Raw genomic sequence first — 21,825 nt, 5'->3', positions numbered from 1 at the left:
TAATATTGTAGACCCTGAATATTGTAGACGAAGTACTGCTGTACTCCCTGGCAACATGCCAACATGGGTTCTATCTTCTTCCACCCCAGCTGCCTGCGTCTTGTAATCTTACTAATAGGGCCATTTCTGTGTGCGGTGTTAGGTAAAGGGCTATTCTTTTCAAGAGATTTTCTCTTACGACGAGCTCCCCATGTCGGTATTTAGTCAATCCCTCCGTTTTTTTCTCATCCAAAGGTTGAAGAGATTTGCTTTTTTTTACTCCTTTCTTTCCCTCTCTCTCTCCCTCTCTCTCTCTTTCTCTCTGTCTCTCTCCGTTTCTCTCTGATGAAATCTTCTTATGATAGCACTGGTGCTGGAGCCTGATAAAACATTGTGCCTCCCCCTAAGTATAGCCACCTGAGTAGCCTTTGGTGGGTGATGTGCTTGCGGCGCACCTGCCGGTCGTGCTTAGCAAAGTCACCGTCGCCATGGTAGTTCATCTGAGCAGGTGTCAACAAAAATAGGATTAACCCTTTTTAACCTGATTTCCTCTTCCTGGACACTTTCATTCTCCTCAGGGTAGTCTCTAACCAGTCAGCAAACCTGCCTCCCCACTCCAAGGAGACAGATGGAATGTGTGTGTCTGTATGCATTTGTGCATGTTTGCTTGTGTGTGCGTATGTTTATGCGTGTGTGTATATGCATTTACATGTGTGTGTGTGTGTGTGTATTTGCGTGTGTGTGTGCTTCTGTGTTTGTTTGTACACTGCACAGGACACTTTGACTTGTCATAGCTCATTGTGTTCAGCCTAATGTTCATCTAGATAGTGTTTCTCCTCAAGGCAGGTTTGGTTTGGAGAAAATTAATGTCCGTGTCTTGGATGTAGGAGACTTACATGTTCTTCTCCTACATACAGCCCCCAACAACTGTCAAGCATGGCCCTTGGGCTAATGGGTTCCACCAGCTGCACACTCAAGAGTACATTACATTTACATGTAAACATGCCATCCTGTGTCATCCCACACCATACACCATCTTCAAACTGTGCAGTACGCTTGATTCACCCACACACATGTTCTTACAGATACAAACACACACGCACGCACACACACAAACACACACACACACACACACACACACATACAGTACACAACAGACACATACAGACACACAAACTCACCAATGCGTACTGTAAAGTGTCCCTTACAGTACAGTGGTGGCACCCCTGAGGCAGGGAGAGACAGGTAGATGTTTCAGTGGTCAAATGGAAGCAGACAGCTTGTTGTCTTTGGGTCTAATAGGACATGAGCCAGTACCTTGGGACAGATGGTCTATCAGCACTTCAGAGGGAAGATCCCTCCTCACACATCCCAAAACAACCCTGCTGACGGAGGAGAGAGGGAGGCTGGGAGAGGAGGAGTGGGGGTGAAGAAAAGGGTGGAGAAAGAGATGAGAAAGAGACACTTAGGGACAGAGAGAGGTAGGGAGGGGGGGGAGTCGCAGAGAGAGTGAAATAAACTAACGAAATAGAGAGAAAAACCACACACTAAACAAGGAAATGAATAATTCACGGGGGGAACTGCTTTTCATAGATAAAAATAGATCAACTTCAATCATTCAATCAGCCAGAATCACATTTACAGTGTGCTTCCAGTGTTGTAGCTGGATCAACCGTGGGTCTCGGGGAGGAGAGGGAACACACAGTGTTGTGCTGTCCTCATTCAGTCAGCGGTATGCAGACGGAAGGGGAAGCCATCCGCCCTGTGTGCCAGCACATGACATGACAGACGACCTACCGGGTTGCCATGCCATCACTCTCCTGGCGTGCTCGCCAACAGGTAGAGACGGCGACCCGCGGACAGTGCTTCTACAAAGATACATGAATCCATGTACCCTAACGGACACACACACATATGCACACTCTTAAATACACACACAAACACCTACACATCGATGAACAGACACACACAAACACATGCATTGCTCTAGTGACTTCCCGTACACCTTATTAACATGACGGATTTGTGTATGGTATGTCTGTGTTGATGTGTTTGCACTGTGCACACAAGCGTGTGTGTTTGTCCACCTCTGAACTTGTGTGGTAATGGAGTCTGAGGTTGTGAGAGTGACCAAGGGAGGGGTGGGGTGGGGGGGGGGGGACCCTCAGGTGGCCACAGACGGGGAATGGGGGAGTGTGAGAGAGGCTTATCTTGTAGCCAGAGGCACTCTGAGGGTGAAAACATGTAGCTGGTGTCCCTGGTCAGCCCTCTGGGAGGCTGTGCTCCAATGGCTGGCTGTCTCCCTGGCTCTTCCTGGCTCTCCCTGGCGCTCTCTCTCTCTGTCTCCCTGGCTCTCTGTCTCTCTGTTTCTCTGTCTCTCCAGACAAACAGGCAGGGAAATGTCAGGACTCCAGTCATGACAGTGAGATGTCCTCAGCATTGGAGTCACTCAGGTGTGAGGCGGCGTTTCTGGGGTCACCTCTCTTTCTCTCTCTTTCTGTTCCTCTCTCATTCTCTCTCATTCTCTCTCTCTCTCTCTCTCTCTCTCTCTCTCTCTCTCTCTCTCTCTCTCTCTTTCTGTTCCACTCACTCTCTCTCTCTGTCTCTCTCTCTCTCTCTCTCTCTCTCCGTCTCTCTCTCTCTCCGTTTCCCACTCTTTATGTCTTTCCGTTATTCTCTCTCTCTCTCTCTCTCTCTCTCTCTCTCTCTCTCTTTTTCTGTTCCTCTCTCTCTATCCTTCTCTATCCATCCCAATCCCCACCCCACTTTTCCTCTATCCCCAACCGCTTCTATCTCCCTTATCTCCCCCACCCTCCCATGCTCTGCAGCTGTGGCTGACCTCTCAGCATTGATATCAGCATGAAGGACGCTGCCTTTTGTTTTATAAAGAAAAAGCTATCAATCCATAAGTCAGCGGGTTAGAGACAGACGGAGAGAGAGAGAGAGAGAGAGAGAGAGAGAGAGAGAGAGAGAGAGAGAGAGAGAGAGAGAGAGAGAGAGAGAGAAATGAAACAGACAAATGAAGAGAGGGGACAAAAGAGTGAGACCGAAATAGAGAGAAAGAGAGAGAGGGATTTGGTGCCTATGCAGTGTTGGTTCAGCAGTACTTCTTTATTCATTCTCTCTCCCTCTCTCTCTCTCTTTATCTCTCTCTCAATCTCTCTTCCCTTCTCTATCTGTATTTATAGAACGGTGTTCCTCTATGTCAGAATCCCAATGCATAATAAAACACAGTAAATGGATCCCTGCTATGTATAGGTGGGCTGACCTCCATTAGAAGGCAATAGGAACGAGTGGAAAGGATAAATCACACACACCTCCACACACACACACACACACACACATTGTTTGTGTGTCTCTCTCTCCCTCTCACTTAAAAAAATGTACATATGAACACAAATACATAATAAAAAGGTCAAACACGCCATCTTTGTAGAACATCTTATGAGGCAGATAAGGGAACTTTAAAGATGGAGAGTGTTTCCTCTGTATGTCCTTTGTCAGCCCCCTTTGAGTAGCCAATCCCTTCACAGACTGACACCCCCCCTCACACACACACGTCGTCTTTCCTTCACCATCCCCATTCACTCTCCCCTGCTTCCACTTTGTAGCCCCCATCTTCCCCTCCCCCTCTCTCTCTCTCTCTCTCTCTCTCTCTCTCTCTCTTTCTCTTCCTCTCTCTCTCTCTCTTTTCATCTCTCTCTTTCTCTTTCTCTCTCTCTCTCTCTCTCTCTTTCTCTTCCTCTCTCTCTCTCTCTTTTCATCTCTCTCTCACTCACTCTTTCTCCCCCCAAGTGGTCTGTACTGTGCCAGCTGGGCCTCTCCATCACACGCTGCCTGTTTTTCATGACGGCCTAGTTTCACCTCCCTGCCGTGTCCTCAGAGGTGACGGAGGTGCAGAAGGGTGGGGTGAGCCCAAACAGGTGTCGATGCAGACAGAGGTGCAAAAGGGTGGGGTGAGCCCAAACAGGTGTCGATGCAGACAGAGGTGCAGAAGGGTGGGGTGAGCCCAAACAGGTGTCGATGGAGACAGAGGTGCAGAAGGGTGGGGTGAGCCCAAACAGGTGTCGATGCAGACAGAGGTGCAGAAGGGTGGGGTGAGCCCAAACAGGTGTCGATGGAGACAGAGGTGCAGAAGGGTGGGGTGAGCCCAAACAGGTGTCGATGCAGACAGAGGTGCAAAAGGGTGGGGTGAGCCCAAACAGGTGTCGATGCAGACAGAGGTGCAGAAGGGTGGGGTGAGCCCAAACAGGTGTCGATGGAGACAGAGGTGCAGAAGGGTGGGGTGAGCCCAAACAGGTGTCGATGCAGACAGAGGTGCAAAAGGGTGGGGTGAGCCCAAACAGGTGTCGATGCAGACAGAGGTGCAGAAGGGTGGGGTGAGCCCAAACAGGTGTCGATGGAGACAGAGGTGCAGAAGGGTGGGGTGAGCCCAAACAGGTGTCGATGCAGACAGAGGTGCAAAAGGGTGGGGTGAGCCCAAACAGGTGTCGATGCAGACAGAGGTGCAGAAGGGTGGGGTGTGCTCAAACAGGTGTCGATGCAGACAGAGGTGCAAAAGGGTGGGGTGAGCCCAAACAGGTGTCGATGCAGACAGAGGTGCAGAAGGGTGGGGTGAGCCCAAACAGGTGTCGATGCAGACAGAGGTGCAGAAGGGTGGGGTGAGCCCAAACAGGTGTCGATGGAGACAGAGGTGCAGAAGGGTGGGGTGAGCCCAAACAGGTGTCGATGCAGACAGAGGTGCAAAAGGGTGGGGTGAGCCCAAACAGGTGTCGATGCAGACAGAGGTGCAGAAGGGTGGGGTGTGCCCAAACAGGTGTCGATGCAGACAGAGGTGCAAAAGGGTGGGGTGAGCCCAAACAGGTGTCGATGCAGACAGAGGTGCAAAAGGGTGGGGTGAGCCCAAACAGGTGTCGATGCAGACAGAGGTGCAGAAGGGTGGGGTGAGTCCAAACAGGTGTCGATGCAGACAGAGGTGCAGAAGGGTGGGGTGAGCTCAAACAGGTGTCGATGCAGACAGAGGTGCAGAAGGGTGGGGTGAGCCCAAACAGGTGTCGATGCAGACAGAAAGGGTGATATTAGCTCATGGAAATATCACACGCATACACACATACACACCTCACGGAGAAGCAGCACTGGCTCTTCTCCCCTTTCACACGGTGTTTTGTGCTCGTAATGTCAACCAGAATGCTCGTCTGACACCGGTAATGCTTGGAAAAGGGAGAAATGCGAAGAGCAAATGTCATTATCTGTGTTCACGTTCCTTCTCCTTTGAAGTTTCTTCGTGTCCTCCTGGGCTTTAAGTCTGAACATGAGCAAACACAGTGGCAGGAGTGTCTTTCTAAATATAACTGCGCTTGACAAGAGACTGAAACAGTGGATACCCTTTTACTTTGAAGAATTCCAATTACTGTCACTGTGTCGTGTGTGTGTGTCTGTGTGCGTCTGTGTGTGTGTGACAGAGCAAGGTGGTGTGTGTGTTTGACACACTGGTGTATGTGGGTGTGTGTATGGTATTTGTAAACCGTAATCCCCACACAATGCTGCTCAAGTGTCTTAGACAGCTGTGTGTGTAATTTCCCTGTAATTAGGGTTTATTCGAAGTAATGTAATGTGTCCTCCGACATCACGCTCACTCACAGGCAGACCAGCCACCACCGCCAACATCAACACAGGGAATAGCATCCTTTTCATTTGTTTCGGCCCCTCCGTTTTAAATTGGTTCTGCCGTAAGATGAATTTTTATGGGCCAGCAAAACTTGAGTAGTTAAATCATTCGGGCCCAGAAGAGTGGTCCACAATGCAAGGCCCTCTCCCTCGATCCCATCTATAGAGCACCAAGGATATATCATCCTTTATACAACAAAACCAATCTGGATTCAATTACAAGGCAGCCAGAGAGTGCAATTTATAACCAAAGTCCCAGACTGGCAAGATGGAGGAGGTCACGCCACACTTTGTAATCAACAGTTAACCCTCATTGACCTTTTAAACAGGCTGGCCACAGGCAACAGTTGTGATTTACAGTGCAGCACAAATACATTTACAATTCAGGACAAATAGTTTTCATCAGGTTGTGTTTGTGTGTGTGGAGCATTTCTCTTTCATGAAGGACTGAGTCATACAATAGTCAACTAGAACACAGACCCATAATAGAGTCACCAGTATTACAAATGGACACAGCTCTGTAAACTAATGACTCATTTGTAGGTTGGATTGTGTGATTCCACAGACATATACTGGGGTCTTTCACTTAAGTGAGGGTTTATGGTATGGAAACTTGAGTTAAGTGTGTAATATGATAATGAGAACATTTAAGTTTTACCGAAGTTTTTTTTTTGACTTGTAAGGTAATATGAGTTGAAGAACAACCATCAGACACAAAACAGAATTATCCTACGCTTGTGTACAGACATGTTGGGTGTTTGTGCAGCTCTTTCCTTCAGGATGTTTACAACAGTACAATTTTACCACAATCTGACTCTCACTCAGACTCTTATTCACACTCTGACTCGCATTCACACTCTGAATCTCACTCTGACTCACTTTGACTCCGATTCACACACTGACTCTCCCTCCGACTCTCCCTCTGACTCTGGTCGACTCAGGTTGTGACTTTGACTCTGTGTGTGTTCCCGTCCAGGTTCTACTGGGACCTGACCATGCTGCTGCTGATGGTGGGGAACCTGATCATCATCCCCGTGGGCATCACCTTCTTCAAGGACGAGCACACGCCTCCCTGGATCGTCTTCAACGTGGTCTCCGACACCTTCTTCCTCATGGACCTGGTCCTCAACTTCCGCACGGGCATCGTGAAGGAGGACAACACGGAGATCATCCTGGACCCGCAGCAGATCAAGATCAAGTACCTGAGGAGCTGGTTTGTGGTGGACTTCATCTCCTCCATCCCCGTCGACTACATCTTCCTCATCGTGGAGACGCGCATCGACTCGGACTTCTACAAGACGGCGAGGGCGCTGCGGATCGTCCGCTTCACCAAGATCCTCAGCCTGCTGCGGCTGCTCCGCCTCTCCAGGCTCATACGCTACATCCACCAATGGGAGGAGGTACAGCAACATCCAGTTCATTTAAGTGTTTGCATGCATTAACATAACCGTGATATTACTGATGATTGGTCACCAGTTCATTACGATAGTGTCAACCCTATCCCCATAGGCTTATATGGCAATTCAAAACAAGTCAGAAAACATGACACCAGCATATATACCACATTTTAAGCACATAATGCACTAGTGTAAGAAACAACTGATACAAAGCAATAGTAGTATATTTGTTGTGTTTTATGCCTGGCTGGGACTGTACTGTCCTAAGGCTGGACTGGTCGTACCGCTGGGCACTATGTGTGCTCTAAAATGAACAGTAAGCTCTGCAGTGGGCAGTCAAGAATTTCAGAGGCAGAAATTGGGCAATAACTATTCATGCACAGAGAGAGAGGCGGGGGGGGGGGGGAGATAGCGAGCTATAGATAAAGCTGGGGGATGGAGAGATAGAGAGGTAGTAAGAGAAAGAGAGAGAAAGAGACACAGAGAGAGGACGAGGAGAGAGACAAAGGGAACGAGAGAGCAAGGGGGAGGGAGAACGGCAGAGACGGCAATCGAACTAACAGCCACTCAGAGCACCGCACCATCAAACCATGCTGCATCGACGCCTCTTCCTATAGCCGGTTGGGCTGCATCCAGGCTGCTGCACGGGAGCTTGCAGCGTCCTGGGGAGATAAGAGTGTTTACTGGGCTCCACACCCCTGCTACCTTCCCTGGTGAAGGGAGAGCTGTGTCTGATTGGGGATGACTGCCTGAAGAGGCTGCTTGCTCGCTCGAGCTTCCCCACCACATCCGTGATGAGGCCTGGGATGCTGATTACTGCTCTGTGTGTGTTTTCATGGTGTGTGCGTGTGGGTGTGTGTGCGTTAGCGTGTCTGTCACTGAACGACTGTGTCTTGATGTGTGCGATGCATGCACGTGTGTGTGTGTTTGTGAGTGCTGTCTACCCCGGCAGGGGAGGTCTCAGAGCCCAGAGAAACGCTGGTGGAGTACAGGCATGATTATAATTACGGCTGGTAATTAGAAATGTTCCCATGTCCCCCTCTCGGGTGGATCCTCCAGCCCCTCTCCCAGAGGTAGGAGGTGGGAAGTAGAGAATGTCTCTGCCAGCCTGATACACCACCACTCCCCCCCCACACCCCCTACCCCCCACTGCCCCAACACGCCCCACCTCCACAAGATGACGTGGATAACCGCACCTCCCTCACACCCTCCCTCCACACACACACACACACACACACACACACACAGTGAGATGGGGTTCCCTACCTGAAGTCACCTCTAGGGGTTCATGTGGTCTCTGCACATTGTAGCAACCCAGGGGACTTGAAAGCCAGATTCACAATGACAATAGGAGACTCACCCCCCTATTTTGACAATCTGAAACGCAAGTATCAAAACGCAAAGGACAAGTAACTTTGTGGGCGGGACTCCGCCGCTGTTACTATTATACCAGCGTGATAAATGACTTTGCGCCTGGTGCAAATCTAAAATGGGTTGGTCTGAAGGAGCTACATTAGGCCTACTAATGGGTGTGGTTTGGGCGTAACGTGCAATAAACCAATTAGAGCGTCATCTCACATTCCCTTTAGGAGCAGCTTGTTCCACGGCGGATTGTTATTATAACGGTGGATTTGCCTGGCGCACGCCAGAAGCAGTTCACAGCCCAGGAGACCGACGTTCTCGTCAGGACCGTAAAAGATAGAAAAATGACATTGTATGTAAAAAGAAAGGCAGAGCAGTTTTCTCATAGCACTAAATTGCCCGCTCATGCTGCTCATTAATTTTTTTTCATATATATATATATATATATTTTTTTATTGTTTAGTTCTTAGAATTAGTTTAACTATTGTACTTTTTTTTTTTTACAATTTAAGACCGGTAGGCCTTATATGTTTATTGTTTGCGCCTTCCTGCCACAGTAAATTATGTGTTTGTGTAACATAGGCTACATGGCGAATAAACCGAAATCTGATTCTGATCATGGAGATGGGAGATGAAACCCACCCAAATTAGCTTTGGTTAAACAGGCGTGGGAGGAAATTGCCACAATTGTTACAAATCAAGTTCACATACAGAGATTTCTCATGAAAATATTTGTATAATCATTGAAGAAACACACCATAAATCAAAACAATGTAATGTAGCTTTGCAGAAAGACCCTGGCCTCGCCAGCAGTGTGCACCGACCAAGCTTGCGCCCTTAAAATAGCATCTGAATATTACGCCATTGACTTTAGACCACGTTTTTCCTGGTCAGTGGCGGAATTGTTTTTCGGAAACTGCAAAATAGCACCAGGGAACGTTTGCGCCGGGACACGCCTCCTTTTTCGCTGAACCTCCCACAGGAGCGCAAAGTCATTTCGACGTGCGTCTGTGGAGGGAAAAGTCGGCTTTGCGTCGAGTGAAAACTAGGAATGACACTAGTCAATTGCGCTGGGTGCAAGATAGGGCCCACAGAGACAGTTTGCTTTAACATAAAGTGTCCTTTAAAAGCTTATGCCAGGGAAAGGGTAGTGGGACAAACTAACTCAGGATTTTTCCCGTCTGTGGTCTGTCAGCCTTCATGCAGTGTTGTCCTATGGGGGGTTTAGAGCAGCGCGAGAGGTCAGACCTTTTTCCAGCCAATCTCCTTACTGAACAAAACTCCTGCAGTGTTGCCTCTCTGGTCCTTTGTTCCTCACTCCCCTCCCATGTGGCCTTGGGCTGGCTCCCTTAATGCCTTCCCCTGATCACCTGATGGGCTGCAGGTGTGACCAGTGCCATGTGCCAAGTGGCTGCAGCACTTGAACAGCCAGATAGACTCCCTCTATCACCTCCCCCAATCTGAACCTGTGGACCCGCCCCCTGTGCCGGATTGGCTGGTCTGTTTCCCCCTGGTTTTCTACAATATATACTTTTCTTCCAGTCATACCACCACACATGAAATGGGTATTGTAAAGGCATTCTTACCTTCATTTCAAATAGTGAATAATGCTATACTCTCTCTTTCTTCCTCTATTGTTGTGCCCACCCACGCACAAAAGCAGACACACTCATACTGACACTCACACTGATGCACACACACACACACGTACACACGCACACACAAAGTCTCTCTTATCCCATGTGGGTGTGGTCACCTGAGACCTGGGTTTTGCATGGACAATAGGAATGACTTTGAATAGATGCCACACAAACCACAACAAACCACACCGGAGACCTTGAGGCATTAAATCCTCTCCTCAAAATGGCAACCCAGTTCAGGAAGCATACATCTGCATACATCACAGCAGCAGTGCACACGGCAGGCATCTCCTTCCTGTCATTTCAGAGGTAGGACAAAAGCTCAAATTGGAGAGAATTCTCTTTTACTGCCCCCCCCCCCCACACTCACACACACCCCTCCCACGCAAACACTCACCTATGTGTGTGTGTTCGGTAAGTTCTGAGGAGTGAGAGATGGGAGGATGCTAGACGGTCACAGCGTTGGCGCCATTTGCATGTGTGAGTGCGAGCGTGTGTGAGTGCAAGCCTGTGTGTGTGTAAGTGCGAGCGTGTGTGTGTGTGTGTGAACGCGCGTGTGTGTGTGTACTGATCGGCACTGGTTAGGCAGGCAGAGCGAAAGGCCAGCTTTGCCTCGCTGGGGGAGGCCTGCAGACGCAGCCCTGCAGAAATGTCATCTGTCATCTCGGAATAACTTGTCGCAGAGATCTCACCACCTGAGTGACTTTTAGACTTTTTCCGTTGACAACTACATTTCAAATTACACAGTGTTTTTTTGTTGTTGTTTTTTTTCACACCGCCATTCAAGGTGTTGTTGAGGCGGCCCGACAGGCTATCTCTAATGAAATTCCTGAGTTCAGAGTTGAGCATCCTGGTGTTAGTTGAGGCAATACAGAGCCATATAAAATAACTACTGTTATAACTATATCAATAACTATTTGTTTATGCCGATCGAATAGAGAATGGCTCTCGCTCACTGCCTTGCCTTGCATATTAAAACCAGTGCTCTGTTTTACAGTGATGTGACCTTCGTCAGGCCTCACAGACCTGAAGGCTGAGAATAAAGAGGAACAGTGGACTCTGTGGTCCAAGTAGCAAAGCATAGCACACCCCTGCAGTGACGATGCTGGATCATGCTGCAGAGCAACATGCCATTGGACATGCTGCTCTGTCAGAGAGGGCGTTGATGATGGTGGTGGGGGGAGCAAAGTTGCTGGGAGGTGTGTGTGTGTTTGGGGGGGCTGTATGTGATGCCCAGAGCGACTGAGTGAAGAATCCGTGTTCCCACCTTCACAGGGCGCATAAGCTAAATGCTTTCCTTTAGGCCAGGCTCCTAGTCCCGGCCACACAACCCCAACAGCAGCCCAGACAGCCCGCCTCTGAAGACTCCCTCAAGCACATATCAGCGGTTAAGCGTCGCCCTCATTCTGTTGCCCAAATGTAGAGTGGAACATTTCAAAAGATATTCTAAAGTGTAACATACCTTTGTGACACAACGGACTGCGGCGACCCATATGACGAGACAGAAGCGATGCCCGAGCCACTGTGTTTACCAGTGAGATAACGACCACGCTGAGTGCATCCCTACTGGCGTGAGTGTGTGCGTGTGTGCGCGTGTCAATGCTAGCCCTGTCACAGATAATGACATTCTAAGTGGTGTGCAGATATCCATCAAAGGCATAGAGAGAGGGAGGAGGCGGGGACAAGCAGAGGGGGGAGGAGGAGGTGAAGAAGGAAGCGGAAGGGAGGGAGGGGAGACAGGGTCTACTATGAGGCGTCTCTCCTGTCGACCCCCGTCTCCCTGACAGCCAAGCTCCTCTCATTGTCATATTTCATTGGGATAAAAATAAAGACCCAGGCCGGATATGCTTCTCATAGGACTTGTCTCCTGCCATCAGAGAACCAGTGACTTGAATTAAATTAGTCAGCATGTTATTAAATCAAACTCAAAACGATTCACTAATGACTATGCCCCAAAAGGACCTCCCCCCCTTCACGCACGCACGCACACACGCACACACACACACACACACACACACACACACACACACACACACACACACATACACACAGATACCACCTCCACTTCCTATTTCAGATGCCATCGTCACTGTCACATGTAGTGATTGGACAAAGCAGTGCAGTCAGCACGGAGGACAAGGCACTGTGAAGACTAGGCTAGGCTACCGCAAGAAAAATAACCACCCAAAATACAGCAGCTAGACAGCGTCTAGACCATATTTGCCTTAGCGCGTAGCTATAATTTCCTTACAGGAGAAGACACTTCAAGAGAGGTCAACTCTCATAGCATCAGTGGGTGGATAACTGCGGTATGCCAGGCAATTATATAGCTTTGTGAACAGAGTGTTAGAAGCTGTGGGCCCAATACCATCTGTGTTTGTTAATGGTGTCGCAGGCAGGGAGTCCCTCTCTGTTAATAAAGGCATCTGGGATGGGGAAGATGTATGGTGTCGTTGCCCAGCAAGCTGAGAGCACCATGCAGAACGGAGGGTGTGTGTGTGTGTTAGGTGTGTATATAAAGGGATGTGTGAGATGGGGGGGCGGTGGGGGGGGGTTGCGAGCAAATACTCCACAAAAGAAATCCCCGGACGCTTGGATGAGCGCTAGCAACGTGCAAGACGTTAGCCCCCGCAGGCCTTCCGCCTTTCATTTCCACCCAATAAATTGTGGCAAATTATATAAATAAAGCATAAAAAAACAACCAATCAGACCCCCATGTTGGCGACCCGCTACCTTGGCCAAGGACTGCTCTTTCAGAGATAAGAAAGCCAAGAAGAATGGGTTTAATGGGGTATTATTGAGTGCACAATGAGGCTTGCCGGCAACACTGACAGCTCCTCAAAAATGTGAATGCTCCTTGTATGATATTAATACCCACCGCAGGGAGCCTTTAAAGGAGTATTACAACCAAACGTGTAATCCTGCTCACACCCCTTTCGTTGCTGCTCGGTAGGGGTCTAAGTGGGAGGGAAGCCCTGGTTTTTGCCCCCCTCCCATGCCCCCATGTCGGGTTTAGATGGGTCATGGAACCCCCCCCACACACACACACACAGGTACTTTTTAATCTCCATCTGTTCTATAGCCAGTACTTGTGTATGTGGGTGGGTTTGAGTGAGTGCATAAGTGAAGTTGTCTTGACACCCATTAACCCCCCTCCCATCTTTGTGTTTTAGTATTGCTCATGTTGACCCCATTGTGAGAGACACTGAGGAGTCCCATGGGCTGAACTAAAATCATAAAAGAGGGGGTTTGAGGGTGCGCAGAGCGTTGTGAAAAGAGGCATCAGTGAAAACAATGTGAGTGAATGATTCGTCTTGGATTTGGCGGCGACACTTCACGCCAAGCATTCATCATCATTAGGGAGGGAGACAGGAAACACCAGATGCCTGAGCCTAGCGCTTCCTCTGCTGTGTCTGGACTGCCTCTTCCTCCATTCTGGGACACATGCAGCTATTCTCTCACCTGGACCTTGTGCTCCTCCCTCCATCTGTCTGCCATGACTTGGCAGCTGCCTCCCCGACTTCCTGTCTGTCCTAGATAGCTTCCTGTCACACACTGATGTCCCCACATTGCTCAGATGGCCTCACATCGTTCCTCACCTAGCATGTTGTTTCTTGACGTTAGTTTCCTTTTACAGCCTGACTTTGTTTCGCTTTAAATTTGTATACATTTATTTTCTGTTCATTTTCCAGTTTAAGGCGAACAGAAATCATGAATTTTCATGAGGTCCATGCTGCAAAGATAAAAAAGATAGATTGGTATAAGCCTTAGTGAATTGCATTACACTTCCAAAACAGGTCAATAACTTAATATCTCATGCACACAGTTTTTGGCTTAATAGCTTGTCTATTAATACTATGCAGGTGAATGAGCTTTATTTAAAGTGTAACCCATGAACGGGTAACCCAACGTGTGTGCGTGTGTGTGTGAATGAAACACACATGCACGCATACACTCACACACACACACACACACACACACACTCTAGCACACTCAAGCACACACACGCACTTATAGCAGTGCTGAGGTTATCCTTCCTGTCATTGTGAGAGACCCTGCCCTTAAGATACCTTTGTGGAGTGTCTGTGTGCCTCTATCAATCATTGGCCTGTTGTTTACTGTGATAGTAATGGTGTCAAGATCACTGCATGGTCCTATCAATTAAAAGCAGGAGACTGGAAATCCATCATCCTTAATGCAATGCGGTGTGCTCTGCAATGCAGTGGGCCCAGCAATGCGTGTGAGTGTGTGTATGTGTTATTCAAATTAGATTATCCTCACTGGCCAACTGCATTCCAGCATTTAGAGATCTTCTGTGAGAAAGGAAAAAAAAAACAGAGAGAGCGAATTCTAAGGAGAATCCTGGAGTCGGAGGAAGAGAGAGATGCATTCCTCAGCTCCAAAATAATGACCCTTTAATAACCCTGTATCAGAACAGACTTTTCCCATTTAGCTGGAGCGGTTTGGGGTAATTGAAAGACAGTCCTCTCTTCCTCAGCAGGAGTTGATTTGAATTGACTGTGAGGCTGAGAGGGGAGATAGGGACGTCTCTCCTCCCTCAGCCGCAGTGTTTGAAAGCTGCTCCAGCTCAAGGTGGAGATTTGCATGGCATTATTCAGGATAGGGCACTCCCAACCAACACTGAGAGAAGTTCAGGAAGCTGATTGGGGCCATAATTTTTTGGCAGGGCTTACAGCCTTAAGGACTGGTTTTGGACATGACCTTTTAATTATTTTCTGACTTTGGGACATTGCTTCATTTACTTAAACTAAGTCATATGAGTTCCCTCTTTGAGTGTCCCTGTGTTTTGCTGTGGATGAGTCTTACTAATGGAGTTTCTCTACAATGTCTTAACCACCAGAAACAAAATTGTCTTTTATTATAAATCTTTGTTTTCACATAGCTTGTCAAAGATTAGTTTGCCTTGTGCGTTTAGCCCGAGGGCCAAGTGGAATATTAGCATGTTAATTACATAAAAAACACTCATGGGGAATGTAAACTGATAATTAATTCAAATTTTGCACTCAGACACTGTGAGCTGTATGTTCTGTATATTTTATACCTCAATCCATTTTTAATCAGGAGAAAATTGCCACATTTGAATGCATCACCTATCAGGCTATCGCTGAGCAAAGCCAAGCCCTGCACCCTGGGTAAGATAACGCTTACCCTCTGCTGCCTCTGAAATACAATTTCACAAATTGAGGAAGAAATATCAATCTCAATGTGCATGGAGACAGTATGGGACCCTTCATGATTTATTCATTGAGCCACAGAGTGATTTTACAGCTCTTTAATGTTATGGAATGTCATTTAGTTCCGGGTGGAAGAGTCAACATCACAAGCTATTGGCTCGTATTAGATAACACATACCTTATTGTGTCTGAAGGGGGAAAATGGAGGCTTCTTAAAAACAAATATCGCTCGCCGGCGTTGAGCGCAGCTGTGGGGAGGGAGGAGGAGAGGAGGAGGAGAGGGGACACGAGTGGCCGTGTAGATTGAGTGAGGAAGGCGCAGCCGGGCGAATGACTTGGCACAGATGATGTAAATGTGCCTCGGGCGAAAGAGGCTCTGAACAAGAGACAGGGGAGTACAAGAGAGATGGAAAAAGAGAAAGGAGAGACAGAAAGTAGTAAAGAGAGAAAAATAGCACAAGGAGATTGACTCTGAATCCAGAACAAAGTATTGGTCCTGGGCATGCTTTTGGCACCCTCCTAACAAGACAGAGTGGATGTTACTAGGTGACACTGTGACTGATTGTCCCTGTGACTAGGTGACCCTGTGACTGGGTGACACTGTGACTGGGTGACACTGTGACTGATTGTCCCTGTGACTGGGTGACCCTGTGACTGGGTGACACTGTGACTGGGTGACACTGTGATTGAGTGACACTGTGACTGGGTGACACTGTGACTGGGTGAAACTGATTGAGTGACACTGTGACTGGGTGACACTGTGACTGGGTGACACTGTGATTGAGTGACACTGTGACTGGGTGACACTGTGACTGAGTGACATTGTGACTGGGTGACACTGTGACTGGGTGACACTGTGATTGGGTGACATTGTGACTGGGTGACACTGTGATTGAGTGGCACTGCAGCACCCACACCGATGTGCCAGAGACATCAGAAGGATGGCAGCTAACAGAGGTGTTTCTGCCAGTCTGTCACCATGCCCTTCTACACACACAACCAAACACACGCACACAAACACACACACAAACACACACAAAGACACTCAGAAACGTCCAACAGTCAAATGAACAAGCACAATTCTTTTGTAGGTAATGCTGATTACTGTATGTCAGGAAGGAGAGTCTGACTGAAGGTGTGTGAGAGAGAGAGAGAGAGAGAGAGAGAGAGAGAGAGAGAGAGAGAGTGTGTGTGAGAGAGAGAGTGAGTGTGTTGTTATCGCGGTGATGCAAATAGTGTGCGTAGGTGTGGGTTCTGTGTGTATGGCCTGTCTGTCTATCCTCCTGTTCTCTCCATGGCTGAACAACAAAAGGGGAGAGATGGAATATCCCTCTCAGAACCATAAGCTTTTAAACTGGGCTGAGTGGCTTTTAATAAGGAGGAGAGCAGTTAACAGTGCACACCGTGCCACTCAATGGGATTAAGTGGCTTTAAATTGTTGAGGCCATTAAAAATTCACACCAGCAAAGACATCCTTCAGCTTCTTATGAGTATATTTATCATTAGGATTAACAAACCCCACCGCCCCTTACTCACACACGCGTGTAAATAAACACATACACACACCCACACACATACACACAGAGTCAAGCCAAGGCTCTTATCCTTTTACCATTATTGTTGTTATCTAAGTGGTTGCTTACAGTGATTCAGTGTTAAATCTTTCTGATAGATAAAGCTGATGTCCCAGGTGCCCCTTGTCCCCTCCCCCACCCCTCTCCACTTAGCTTTGCACGACTTGATCAAACCCAGACCCATTGGCAACATCTGCATGGAGGCATGGCTATTGCGTAACATGCCACATCGGTTCCATACCAGTCCAGACCCCTACAGCATGCTGAGAACATGGTGGCCTGGAACAAAGCTGAGATTAAACTCAGACAGACTCAGCGCAGTTACAACTGCAGCGCTGCAAAGCCTCCTTGACCTTGTTCCTCCAGCTGGAGAGTGGAGATGGAGAGTTCAGGGAACAAGGTGAGAGGTGGGTCTTTGGGGAAATTCTCTTTCTTTGAAAGCAGAGAGCAGTTAAAAGGTTTGGTCAGTCTATGTGTCGGTGTGTCTGATTCTAACGGGACCTGAGAATTGGAGTCCTCTTCTGACTCTTGGCTCTGAACCAGCGTCGATTTGAACATGCTGCGCCGACGGCCCCTCCTCACACAACACTGTGTTTCTGTCACAGAAACAGACTTTGGGTGATGTTCTATAACATGACTGTGGGTAGAAGACTGTTATTTCTAGCTGAAATAACCTGCCGGAGTGATCGATTTGTACTCGTATGTATATTATAAATTTACAACATCATGACCAAGTTGTGTGCTTCTTCCTCAGATATTCCACATGACCTATGACCTGGCCAGTGCCATGGTGAGGATCGTCAACCTGATTGGTATGATGCTGCTGCTGTGTCACTGGGATGGCTGTCTGCAGTTCTTGGTGCCCATGCTGCAAGACTTCCCTGCTGACTGCTGGGTGTCTAAAAACAAGATGGTGGTACGTGGTCCTCTCTGTGCATGTGTCTGTTTGTCTCTCTCTCTCTCTCTCTCTCTCTCTCTCTCTCTCTCTCTCTCTCTCTCTCTCTCTCTCTCTCTCTCTCTCTCTCTCTCATCTCTCTCTCTCTCTCTCTCTCTCTCTCACACTCTCTCGCACTCTCTCTCTCTCTCTCTCTCTCTCTGTCTGAATCAGATTACTCCTCTCCTCTGTCTTATCTCATCTCCCTGATGCTGTAATTACTGTACTAAGCCCACAAGCATCATGGGAGAAAGGGCCGTTTGCATTCCTCTCAGCCAAATCAAATAAGTTTCATTCCTTTTATTCCCATAGTCCACCCTTGCCACTTCCTTTTTGTGTTTTCTTTATTTATTCAATTTTCCGTCTTTTTCTATTCTGAGCCTCCAGGCGTCCTATTGATCTTCTAAATTTTGAGGGTGAAAGTTGCCGGGACCTCACATGAAATAAAGTTTTCTGCAAAAGACAAAGAACCTTAGCCTCTGTCCACACCTCCAACATCCCCCCTTTACACACACACACATGCGCATGCACAACACAAACCACACCACCTCCTTCTCCAATGATGGTCAAGTGTTAACATCTTCTCAAGTGAGCTCTCATGCCCTGTATTACAGTCATTCCAGCACAGTGTTAGTGGGGGCCGTCGCGATTGGAGCCCCAGGGAGAGGGGGTGGGCCGCCCCTGCAATGGAGTTCTCTCTGAGGCCCAGTCTGTCTGAAGTGGGACCCTGAATCCCCAGTGGAGGTGGGGTGGTCGGTGGAGGACAGTAGACAGTGTCCTGACTTGATTCAAGGAGGCAGACTCTTTTTGAGCTATAGAAAAAAGGAAGGAGGAGAAAGAGATATTGAGAGAAAGAAAGAGCTGATTTATTATTCCTAGGATTTGTTGGCTGAGCTCATGGCAACTTGCAACCCTCAAAGAGGATTATTGGTGGATTTTTGAAAATTCTGTCCCTGACACACACAAACACTCTTGCACATGAACAAGCACCAGAACACAAGCACAGACACAAATAAACAAGCACCAAAACACAAGCCCAGGCACTCTTAAGATACACACAAGCAAGCACACACACAATCACATTCAATTCGAATGAGACCTTTAAAGACAGCAGCCAGTGATAGCATCTTCCAAGGACCTGTGCCATGGTTCCCCCTGTGCTGTGCCAATTTGATGGGTCAGACAACCCTACTGCAGATACACAACCCTACACTGCTGCAAGGACCACACGTATGCCTATACACGGATACACGCATACATCAATTCCACTAAGTTTAGACCCCGTGCTGCATGTAGCATGTATAACGCAGGGGGTAAGCCACTGGTTGGCCTGGGTAGGCACAGGCCTACCTAATATGTTCTAAGGCCACAAAATGAAAGTATCTCCAAAAAATTATGCACTGGGTGCACATCGCAAAGTAAATAAGTAAAAAAAAACTGAAAAGATGCCTATCCGTATTTTTCTAGGCCTACCCAAAAATATTTTTCTGGCTACGCCCCTGGTATAACATTATCATCAGAATGCACTTTGTTTTGCTCTGGCCCCAGTAAACATTGATCAATTAATCCCATTACTTAGTGAAATGCACCCTACCAAATATATGTTGCATGGCATTCCAGCACCCTCTGGGACTGACTATCTCTCTGACAGACAGTTAGCTACTGTAGACAGACACACAGTCTGACCGCCTTTTTAATATTGTCAGGTACACAAAGATGGTGTTCTCTAGCTTGTACGCTTCCGTCACGCTCTGCTGGATCACTCCCCCCGTCAGGAACCCTCAGAGCTGGCGTGTTGTCTCTCCTCGTACAGTATCCTCGTCCCGTCCTCTTATCTTTTTACCTTTTTTCTTTTTTAGGGGAACACTAATAACGTTGTTATCTCTTCAGGTACCCCCCACCCATCGAACCCCCATTCCACTACCCCATCCTCACCCCCCACCCCCACCCCTGTGAGTGGAAATGAGTTTGAAAGCAATTTGGACCTGTCACCTCAGGTGAGGCCTGATATTGATTTGGCGTGGACGACCACAGGGATACAAAGGGAAGGGGGCAATTTATCCACAAACGAGAAAACTCTCATTTTTCTAAATAGCTGCCCTATTTTTTTGACTTGCAGGCCTCTTGTGCCAGGTACTGCCTATCCACTCAATCATCCACTGGTTCTTTCTCTCTCTCTCTTGCCCTCTATCGCTTTCTCTCTCAAGATTCTGTCTGATTGTCATCAGCGTGCTTAAGAGGATCCAGTCCAGATGAGTGTCGTTACACGTGTTGTGATTCGTGCTAGCTATATGGAACTCGAGCTAGGATCTCTAGGATATCTACAATAAGCATACCCACCTCTTTATGTTTCTCTCTCGCCTCACTCACCCCTCTCCACCTCTCCCCCTCTCTTTGCCTCTCTCTCCCAGAACGATACTTGGGGACAGCAGTACTCGTACGCCCTCTTCAAAGCCATGAGCCACATGCTGTGTATTGGGTACGGCATGTATCCTCCGGTGGGCATGACTGACGTGTGGCTCACCATTCTCAGCATGATAGTGGGCGCCACTTGCTACGCCATGTTTGTGGGGCATGCCACGGCGCTCATCCAATCACTGGACTCTTCCCGGAGACAGTACCAGGAGAAGGTGAGTCAAAATGGCTGCTGAACAGAGGGGGGAACCTCTCTTCTCCTTTTCGCTGCTCTTCTCGCCTTTCTAAGCTGCTCTGTATGTGTGTGTGTTTGGCTGAGTGTCCTGGAGCTGTGTGGTCGTGGGAGAGACTGGCCCCTGCCCTCGGGGTGCCCCTGGGCCCCTCCGGCCCCCTCCGAACCCGGGCCCCTGCCTCCTGGCTCCGCGTGGAAAGGCACTGGCAGCTGGTCAGGACGTTCCCAGGCCTGCTCTGCGATGCCCTGTCTCTTGGTGTGCCCATTGTGGGTGATAATGAGCTGAGCGTCCAGGCTGCCACATGGCCTACCGTCTGTGGTCTGAGAAACAGAGGGAGGGATGCATGGACGGAAGGACGGATGGAGGGAGGGAGGGTGGAGACCCTGTGGAGAGGGACCGAGGGCGAGAGAGGCTGGAAATAGACTCCCACCCAGAGATGGAGATTGAGACGGGAATGGGGAGGGCGGGGGGAGACTGGAGCGAGAGAAGAGAAAGATGGAGAAAGAGAGGAGAGGGATAGAGGGGGTAATGGAAGACAGGTGGAGAGAGGCTGCTGTAGATCAGCTGCTCTGCGCCAGTCCTCCTCCAGAGAGCCTGTGCGCGTGTGTGTGTGTATGTTTCAGGCCCAGTCTGTCTGTTTGTTGACACGCCACACGCTTGCGAGTGTGTGTCCCGACAAAGCTAGGCAGGGAGAGCGAGGCGGGAGAACAATGTGGCCGGTGAGAAATGAAAAAAGAGGGATGAAAAAGAAATACAAAGGAGGAAAAAGGTCCAAGTGAGAAGGGAAGTAGAAGTGACTGTATGACTATTGGTGCAAGTGCTTGCTTGAGTTGCTGTTTAACTTGTGGGAGAGCAGACTGCCTCTCATCCCAGTGCACACCTGGCCCCCAGCCCACAGTCTAGTGTGCTTCGAGGTAAACCACAGCTGAGAAGCTGAACAGCTGTCCCTCCTCCAATCAGAACGCACGCCAGTGGCGTCTGGGGTCCCGACACCCTCCCCGGGCCATACCCTTCTCTGCCACCCTCCCTGGGCCCTGCCCTGCCACCCTCCCTGGGCCCTGCCCTGCCACCCTCCCTGGGCCATGCCCTGCCACCCTCCCTGGGCCCTGCCCTGCCACCCTCCCTGGGCCCTGCCCTGCCACCCTCCCTGGGCCCTGCCCTACCACCCTCCCTGGGCCCTGCCCTGCCACCCTCCCTGGGCCCTGCCCTGCCACCCTCCCTGGGCCCTGCCCTGCCACCCTCCCTGGGCCATGCCCTGTTACCCTCCCAAGGCCATGCCCTGTTACCCTCCCAAGGCCATGCCCTGCCCTGCCACTTTCCTGTGGTCCCTGTCTCTCCATGCCTTGAAGCCTTTGAAACAAAACACAACCTCTCTCTTCTTATTTCCTTTTCCCACTCTCTCTCTATCTCCGACTCTCCCACACACACA

General features: G+C 49.0%; 1 protein-coding gene across 1 annotated transcript in view; it reads left to right on the top strand.

Moving 5' to 3' along the window:
• The window catches only part of hcn4 (hyperpolarization activated cyclic nucleotide-gated potassium channel 4), a 58,342-nt gene that overhangs the window by 13,773 nt on the left and 22,744 nt on the right, over window positions 1-21,825 (top strand). Inside the window, exons 3-5 of the mRNA XM_084681786.1 lie at window positions 6,623-7,046; window positions 17,569-17,730; window positions 20,160-20,378. Of these exons, the coding sequence (XP_084537912.1) occupies window positions 6,623-7,046; window positions 17,569-17,730; window positions 20,160-20,378 (805 nt within the window). The remainder of the gene's footprint in view (window positions 1-6,622; window positions 7,047-17,568; window positions 17,731-20,159; window positions 20,379-21,825) is intronic.

This window comes from Hypomesus nipponensis, chromosome 19, assembly GCF_054491055.1.
Source record: "Hypomesus nipponensis isolate SF chromosome 19, ASM5449105v1, whole genome shotgun sequence".
Classification (NCBI taxonomy): Eukaryota; Metazoa; Chordata; class Actinopteri; order Osmeriformes; family Osmeridae; genus Hypomesus; species Hypomesus nipponensis.
This window is presented reverse-complemented; position numbering and strand designations above follow the sequence as displayed.